This window comes from Odocoileus virginianus, chromosome 5, assembly GCF_023699985.2.
Source record: "Odocoileus virginianus isolate 20LAN1187 ecotype Illinois chromosome 5, Ovbor_1.2, whole genome shotgun sequence".
NCBI classification, from domain to species: Eukaryota; Metazoa; Chordata; class Mammalia; order Artiodactyla; family Cervidae; genus Odocoileus; species Odocoileus virginianus.
This window is the reverse complement of record NC_069678.1, coordinates 36,884,709-36,894,077: the sequence shown is the minus strand read 5'-3', so window position 1 is coordinate 36,894,077 and position 9,369 is coordinate 36,884,709. Positions and strand designations below refer to the sequence as shown.

Here is a 9,369-nt window from a genome sequence, read left to right as displayed (position 1 = left end):
GAGTTTTTCCTTTAGTCGTAGTTCCAGAGACTGTTTTCTTGCAACTTGGTTCTGGAAACTCATTGGACCTCAGAAAAGGGCAAACAGCTTGATACATGCTTTCCTAACCTGCGATCAACTCATCATTGACACAATTTGCTCTATGAAAAAATACTATCTAATCTGGAGTCAAGCTGCTCCAGGATTAGAATGACCAAATAGTTATCTTTTCCCACATTGTCTTATGGGCGAGTGACTGACCACTGTCCTCAACACTATTTCCAAAGTGAGAATAATACAATGCTCAGTGATACTCCCTCAGTCGTGTCTTTGTGACCCCATGGACTGTAGCCTGCCAGGCTCCTCTGTCCACGGAATTTTCCAGGCAAGAATACTGGAGTGGGTTGCCATTTCCTTCTCCAAATACAATGTTAATATGTTAATATATAATGTATCAATATGTGTGTTTGCCCGTGGTTGTTCTTCAAGTTCTGAATCACTCCTTCCAAAAATCTTCCCTCTGTTAACTTTTACAACACTTTCATTTTGCACCTTGAAATTCAGAACTCGACCGTGGTCTGTCTTGGATCACACACGTAACTGTTTCCTATTTAGCAATCTGTTCTCTGCTCACAGGGGTCTAAAAATATCCTGGCCTTCTGAATCTCCACGGCAGAAACTCCAGAAGGTTTTTTTTCTTTTTTTTTTTAAAAACATTTTCCGATCAGTCATTATCAGCCAATAAAAAGGGAAAAGGTCGGCACGTGGTATATTAGTTCGGGCAGGAGGAAGGTATTCCAAGCAGATCCTTTCGCTCTTGCCAGAATCAAACATGGCGGGCTTCAGCCCGACCTCCCAGAAAACCCAGCTTTCTTTCCCTTGAGCCCGGCCAGTCTTTGGGGTCCTTTCTAACCTTCCTTACCCCTCGGCGACTCCGAGAGGGTCAGCACCTGGGAGCGTGACAGCGGACCTGCTTCCCGCCCCCATTCGAGGGCCCGCCCACCAGCCCGCGCCAGCCATTCGCGGGCCGCGCTGCGGCGGCTGGCAGTGCCGGCTGGGCCCGCCCCCCAGCCTCGCTGTGGCCTGCGGCTCCCGGGCCGGTAGCGCCGCTCTTGGTCGCGCTGACTCGTAGTGTGGAACCGCGGGTCACGGGTGCTCTTCTCCGACCACAGATTAGCCAAGCGCCGCCGAGGCCGTCGGCCCCGAGCCTCCGCCATGGACTTCGAGGACGGTAAGCGCGGCCTCTGGCTGGTCACCGCGACGGGCGGCAGGCGGGGTGGCCTGCCCCCGGGGTCTGTTTACCGTCTCAAGATGGCCGTGTGGGCTTTGTTCTGCGGGCCTAGAGGCCGCCCGCCCGCCTGCCCGCCTCGGGCCCGGTGCCTGGAGTCGGCCTCGGTGGGGACCCGCGCGCCCGGATCGCCCCGCCCGGCGCCCTCTGCGGCCCGCGACCCTGAATTCCGCTCCGGCCTCGGCGCGGGGAAGGAAGCTCCCAGAGCGCCGCGGCCTCCCGAGTCCCTAGATCGGCCCCCGCCCCGTTGCGAGCAAATTGCCAGGAAGCCTTCAACTTCCCGTTCTGGGCGAGAGGGCGAGAGGGCGAGCGGGCCAACCCCGCCGCGGCTCGCGCTCGCCCGGTGGGCAGCGACCCAGATCGTCCTTTTAGTAAATCCCGAACTCCAGGTTACTACTCGCCAGATAGAATTTTCTGAGGCTTGTTCATGATCATGTTCCTTGGTTGTCTTAGTTTTTAAGATGAGTTTAAAGGGCGTCTGTAAGTGATTAAGTATAGTAGATCTCTATCCAGAATGGAACGTAAGGTATTTCTGGTTAGCAAAGTGGGATGTTTATCCGCCAACAGACAGTGCCCGGGCGTTAATCCCTAAATTTAAAATGCTTCTGTGAACCAAAGTGTTTTCTCTGGACAGTGTATTAAGTTAGGCAAAATTATGGCACAGCATCACATGACCTTCAAATTCAGACCTGTACACAGCCGCCTGGGGGTGGACTGCTGTTTAATTAAATGAGCAGTACCTTTCGGTCGTCTCTCACGCAAGTTCTTTAAACCGTTTCATACGCTCACGAAATAAAATTAATTCGGTCTTCATATTCAAATCTTGCCCAACTTTTATAGTGATTGGTGTCACGGTAAGATGAGTACGTAATGACAGCATTAGGGAAACATGAAAAGGGATGTGAATAAACTGAATTTAGTCCTGAGTTATTGGGCATTTCTGAATAAAATGGTTTCACTAATTAGTCGTAAGCCTCTAACCCAATCAAAAACATTAACTTTGAATATGCTGAGTCTTTGACCTTTGATTTGATTTCATGCCACGAAGAATTGAAGCTGCCAAGTCTTAAGTATATGAAAGGGGACTGGAATAACCTTTTGTGGATACTTTTAAGTTACTTTGAAATAGGAAGTTCAGATATTAGCAGGAGCACACTCCAGTGTTTGTTTTAGTTGAACTTTGACTCATTTTGATATCGATACCTTTAAACTGGGTATTTGAAATGCCAGAGTTGAGAATGAAATTTTTTTATTATTATTTTTTTTTCTAGAATAAATTTTAAAAATATGTTGCTGTGTTTTCACACCAAACTTTGGTGACAGTACTAACACCCAAGGTGCAGCAGAAACTACCAGTGTGGGAGAAGGGAGTGACGGGAATGGTCCCCTCCCCCTATGAAGGAACCCATTGTCTTAGCATGGTTACTTTTTATTATCACCATCTGCCCACAGTTCTAAACAATGTGAATCATAAAATTCTAAACAATGTCAGTGATAAAATGTTCCCTCTCTCCTGCTCCTTCCTTACCCCTACTGCTTTATTTGAGGGATGGAATTTGCCTGACAATATGTGGGACTCTAATCCTCTGTAGTGTAGTTGGAGTCTGTTTTATCCAAAGGACTGCTCTATTAAATTCCTATTTGTTAGTAGAATTAACTAAAGGATTTAACAATTGCCAAATTAGTTTTGACAAAGAAATTATCAATATGATCTTTGGTGATGATGCCACATCCTGGATAGAAATAGCACACACAGGTATACACATATATGCATGCGCATTTCTCAAATAAGATCTTGAAATCTTATTTAAGAGCAAACTAAGTGCTAAGAGAAATAGTAACTTGGGAAGAAAATATATTGAATTGATTCTCACATGTCCCTGTTTTTTGCACTGTTTGATATATAATTTATCTGCCTTCCCTTTTGTTATGCTGTATAAATCAGTACTGGATCTCCTTTTTGGGCTGCAATTATATATCAGGTTTTATTAACTAATTTTTACATTACCATGATTTGGATGATAAACCTGCCATTTGGGGAGATAGTGAAAAGAAAGGGATATACATTTTCCCATATGAAGTATATATAATTATTAACACCCTGTTTTTGTAGATAGTTGAGTTAATGGCAGTTTAAAAATTGTGTTTGTTTTTAAGTGGGTATATAATTCAAGATTTTTGCTAATATTGTACTAATTCCTTTCTGTTAAATGTGTCTTCATAGATTATACACACTCTGCTTGCAGAAATACTTATCAGAGCTTTAATGGTGAGTATCCTCTTTCATTTGATCTAAAATACATTAAGGGAATGCATCTCCATTTTTTTGGTCACCCATCTGAAGTATCAATGTAAAAAGGAAATTCTGCCTTGTTTCAGTCACTGTTTAGTCTTTTGATGTGTTAATGTTGTCATTACTACTTATAGTATTTGAGTTAGGAAATTTGGAATCAGAAAACCTTAGGGCTATTCAGATTAGTTTGACTATTTGAATTCTGAGTTCTTTATTCCAAAGACCCTGACTGTATTGAGTGATGACTTATAAGAAACTAGCTGAGTTATTTTTGTTGAATTAGAGGCTTTGGTATTGAGTAAATGTATATTAAGTGGATTATTGGCTTGGTTTTATATTGCTTCTTTCATAATTCATTTTGACCTTGTTTTTGAGGTCATTTGCTTTAATGTGTCCAAATATGTTAGTATATTAAGAACTGTCTAGAGCGTATAAAAAAGCCTTATCAATATAAGCATTGACATCAGACTGACTAAAGAGCTAGATAAAATCATGACATATGTAGAATACAATTGGGGTGGAGTTTTGATAGTTTAGATTAGAGTTAAGGCTTTGCCAGATAGGATAAGAACATAAAGAAGAGCATGGAACAGTTGAAGAGGTTATAAAAGCATTATATGAAGGGCCCCAGAGAGTGGAATTAAATTCCCTGATTGCCAGAGAAATGCAACTTTCAACTGTTGTACAGAATGTAATATATTCACAAAATAAAACTGAAGCAAATGTACTACTAAATAAAGAAGACTGTGTCATTTCATGAGAATAATTACCATGCAGTTAATTGCTACTTATCATCTCTAGGAATTTAGAGAAACTTTGAATATGATGTCAGCTAAAAAAGTTAAACATATTGGAATAGTCAATATATATTGAGTGCTGAAAAACATTTTTGAGCAGGAGAGTGATATAATAAAGTTACCAAAAGAAGTTTAATTTTCATCCGCTGTAGGTTATATTGAAAACTGGAGAATTATCAAGTTTCATAAATTCAGGTGTAAGAATTTTACACCTTGGGAGGTGTTGATAGTAATTTTAAAAATATTGAGCCATTTCTTGAGAAAGTTAGCAGAACTTTCCAGGCTGCCTAGTAGTGAGTAGAAAATTGAGAAGGATGCATAAAAATGAATCCAGGATTGGAAACTGGAGTGAGCAGGACTAGTACTTTTACCAAAGAGATTTGGAATGATAGAAGGCCATGATTTCCAGTAGGATGTACCAGAGAGTTGAATTTATGCCTCAGTATAGGACTTTGAAATACAGAATCATAGAGGGTCAGAAGTTTATTTTCTTAACATACAGGATTGTGGAAAAAGAAAAAAGCTTAAAATATTTCTGTCACTGACATTATGACCTTCTTTCGAAAACAAGTGCTTTAATTGAGGTGTAGTGGACATCGAGCATACTAGTTTTAGGTGTACAGCATAGTGATCCCATGTTTGTACATGCTGTGAAATGATCACAGTAGTAAGTCTGGAAACCCTTGATCACCACATATAGTTTTCCTGCAATGAGAACTTTCAAGATTTACTTTTCTTAGCAACTTTCAAATATGCAATACACTATTATTAACTATTGTCACTATGTTGTATATTACATCCCCATGACTTATTTATAACTGGAAGTTGTTACCTTTCAACTCCCTTCACCCATTTCAACCACTCCTACCCCCTTCTCTGGCGATCACCAATCTGTTCATTATGTCTACAAGCTTGGACTTGTTTGCTTTGCTTTGTTTTGATTTTTTTTAAAATTCTACATATAAATGAAATCATACAGTTTTTATTATTCTTACTTCACTTATTTCACTTAGCATATGCCTTCAAGGCCCATCCATGTTGTTGCAAATGGCACGATTCCATTCTTTTTCATGGCAAAAGTAGTATTCCATGTATATACATACATATATATCACATTGCATCATCTTTATCCATCTATTGATGGACACGTAGATTATTGCATATCTTGGCTATTGTAAATAGTGCTGCTGTGAAAACCGGGGTGCATATATCTTTTCAAATTAGATTTTTTTCTAACAGTTAAATGTTAGACTTTTTTTTTTCTCTTAATTTTAGTAGTGGTTTTCATTTAAGGGTGATTGTTAGACTCCCCTGTGGAGCTTTTTCAAAATGTATCTATTTAGGTCATACTGTAGTCTTCTTGAATCTTGATTTTTAGGGTAAATGGTCCCAACTGTGTCAGCTTTAACAACTATCGATACTTTGAATCATTTTAGAATGCACCTCTGGTTAAAGAACACTGCTTGACAACACTTTGAGACCTGAGTTATCTACATTTTATAAATGAGGAACTTAATTTCAGGGATGTAATTTGACTTCATTCAACAGATATTTACTGAGTGTTTTGTATTAGATAGTGTTATTGGAGCTGGCAATACAGCAGTGAACGAAACGGACAAATATTCCTGCCTTTGTAGTGTACCGTCTAGTGGGGTGAAATGGTAAACAGGAAGAATATTTATTGCATTGCAACAATTGCTTGGGAGAATAATAACACAGGACAGCTGTGTATGTGTGTGCTTGTGTGTGTGTATGTGTATTATAATTTTAAAAGAGATTAGCAAGGGAAAGAATCACTGACAGGGTAATTTGAGCATAGAGTTGAGGGAGATGAAGGTGCAAGCCATGCCATTGTTTCCATATTTCCTTCTTATATAAATAGACAAAGGGAAAGCATTTCTGGTAGAGGGAAAACAGGAACATAGGTCGGGCTGAGTGCATTGTGCTTCAGAGTGACTTAAGAAGATGGGCTTGACTGCAGCAGGTGATTTTTGCTGAGTGATCTTAAAATAAGGTTAGAATAGGGAGGATTATGTAGCCAGAAGGCAGTGAAAGTCAAAGACAATTTGCTTAACACACATGAAGTAGTAGAAAGTGAAGACCTGAAAGAACTGAGGGTGTGAGCAACACAGATACAGAGGAAGAGCATTCCAGGCAGAGGGAACAGTAGGAGCAAAAATGGGTGTATACCTGTTGTACTCTAGGAATGGCAAGGGACCTAGTATAGCTAGAGTGGAGTGAATAAGGGGAGATCACAGATGATGAAATTAAGTGGAAATAAATCAAGTTACGAGGTAATGGGAAGGATTTCTTAACTTTGTCTCTATTGACATTTTGGACTAGATAATTCTTTGTTGTGGGAGAATGTCCTATGCATTGTAGAATGTTTTAGGAGCATTCTTGGTCTCTTATCATTTGGTACAAGCAGCACCCATTACTCATTTTGGTGACAACCAACAATGTTTTCATTGTTTGACCCCCTCTGGGGTTCAAAATTGCCCATGGTTAAGAACCAGTGATTAGGGTTTTATAGATTATCTAAAGGTTTGTTTACTTGGAGTAAGTTGGGAAGCCATTGGAAGGTAATGGGCATTGAACATAATTTAACTTACACCTTAACAGAATTCTTCTAGCTATTTTCTTGAGAATGAACAGAAAGGTTGCAGAAATGAAAACAGGAAAATCAGCTGGGGGGCTGTTGCAGTAATGTAGGTGAGATATGCTAGTGGCCTGTACCGTGATGGTAGTAGTGTGGAGATGATAAAAAGTGGTCTCATTCACGACTTAGTGTTACACAACTTGTTATTTTGATCATGTCAGTTGTTTTTTTGTACTACTCCACACCTCTTGTGAGTTAATTATAAGTGAACTTAGCATTTGTTGAGCTTATCATTTATGGAAAGTGAAAGTCGCTCAGTCGCGTCTGACTCTTTGCAACCCCATGGACTGTAGTCCATGGAATTCTCCAGGCCAGAATACTGGAGTGGGTAGTCTTTCCCTTCTCTAGGGGATCTTCCCAAGCCAGGGATTGATTCCAGGTCTATTGCATTGCTATTCTTTACCAGCTGAGCCAGAAGGGTGTAACCAAATCAGTCGAGTAGATTTGATTTAAAATATGTCAGATTAATTTTGAGTGAATAGCTTTCTTATTTAATATATACTTTATTCAGGGATAATAAATATGGAATGCTAAATATGTCAGATATATAACAGTGATTCACAATTTTTAAAGGTTATATATAATATAGTTATTATAAAATACTGGCAATATTTCTTGTGTTGTACAGTATATCCATGTTCTCATTTACTGTTAACAGTAAAGATGTGTTATAGTCTTAATAATTTTATTTTTAGTGAGTTTTAAATTCATTCAGTAACCTGGAAGAATATAGTTTATATGTAAATGGTCATGGTCATCTTATAGACTCTATCCCTATAATCAACACTGATTATATGTAGTATATATAAAGACTTTTACTCTTTTCCTTTTTAACTAACTGAATAGTGACAGTACTATGAACAATAAACCAAAAGACATTGCTGTGTAAAGATAGCTCTATTAATCTTTGTGTACTCTCTAGTGCCTGGGAAAAGGTGAGTGTTCAATAAATGTTAGTAATTTATGACTTTGTAGTGAAGTAAAAATATATAGAATCAAAACCTGAAAGATTTAGTATCCAAAGGCAGCCTCTGCTGATTGAAAATAGAAACTAGCAGAAATAGCAGTTTAAGTTGTTTTATGTACCTAACTGAACCTAACTCTAAAATTACTTTTTAATACTTTTTAGAGGAAAGCTTTTTATTTTGAAGTCTTCATCTTAATGTCAAAATTGTCCTCTGTTTGAGAGATATGAGCAACTTATATTGTATACTTATCAACTCTAAAGACAAATGACTTTTATTAGTCTGGAACTGTGTTATCTGATGTGGGAGACACTAGTAGACACTAACCATGTATGACTGTTGAGTAATTTCAATGTGGATAATCTGAATTGAGGTGTGCTGTCTTAATATGAACTTGATTTGAAGTCTTAGTATAGACAAAAAACATTTGGTATATCTCATTAGTACTTTTTGTATATTGGTAAACTTTTTGTCATTAAAATTATTGGTATGCATTGTACTTTGAATGGATCTTTTTATGATGTGTAATCCTGTAATATCAGGTATTAGTTATTTGAAAAATACTGGTTTATAGAGTTATTCAGATTTTTCAAATATTGGCAGATTTTATTGTAGAAATTAAAAAGTTATATTTAGTAATACCAGTATCAATTTCATCAGAAAAGCCTTTAAGTATTGGGAAACTGTCAAGCTCAAGTTTTAAATTCTAATTTCCACATGAGTGTTTGAATTTTGTCTTTGGCAACAAATACTATCACTTGTTTTCCTTGAAGTGACAGTTTCACTTCATTCATTTTTGAAAGAGTGTCTGCCGGATGCTCAAGCCTGAAAGCCATAGTTTTTGAATGTCAGTCTTTCCTTTTAGTAAAAACAGTATTCCTTGTAAAAAATGGCTAAGTCAGTGGCTTTTCCTAAAGAGAACTATGGCACTTAATGAAACTTTATGCAGTGATATGCAGCAAAATTGCTTTATGTATACGTTCCATTTTACTATCGAGAATATCATAAACTATACACAAAGGTCGTGATTTAATAAAATTGCTAATTTTTACTTCTTCATCAAGGACATTCTTTAAGTGAAGATTATTTTATTATTTTTATTATCTTTTATATTTTATTCTTTTATTGCAAGTGTGCAATACAGCTATCAATACTAGTGTGGTCTGGTGTCACTGCCTTGATTTGTGCTGTAGCACAAACCGTTTTACCCACCAATGGTTTTGCATCTTCAATGCAAAAAAATTTTCATCACTGTGTAAAAGGCAAATAATGTTTCAGTATCAATAATGTTTATAAAAATAGTTTGACCTTGTGGATCCCCTGAAAGGGGCCTGGCAACTTTTAATGGTCAACAGGCTATTGAAACCTGCAAGCTTGGGGTACATAAA

The 9,369-nt window shown here is 38.2% G+C and overlaps 1 protein-coding gene across 2 annotated transcripts in view; it reads left to right on the top strand.

Annotated features, from left to right (window-relative positions):
• Positions 1-814: 814 nt before the first annotated feature.
• Positions 815-9,369, top strand: part of ZNF326 (zinc finger protein 326) — a 34,571-nt gene continuing 26,016 nt past the window's right edge. The window contains exons 1-2 of one of the 2 annotated variants that reach the window (XM_020907457.2): positions 815-1,210; positions 3,492-3,536. In XM_020907457.2, coding sequence (XP_020763116.1) covers positions 1,195-1,210; positions 3,492-3,536 — 61 coding nt within the window. In that variant the 5' untranslated portion in view covers positions 815-1,194. The remainder of the gene's footprint in view (positions 1,211-3,491; positions 3,537-9,369) is intronic. The other variant, XM_020907463.2, reaches the window with a different exon arrangement.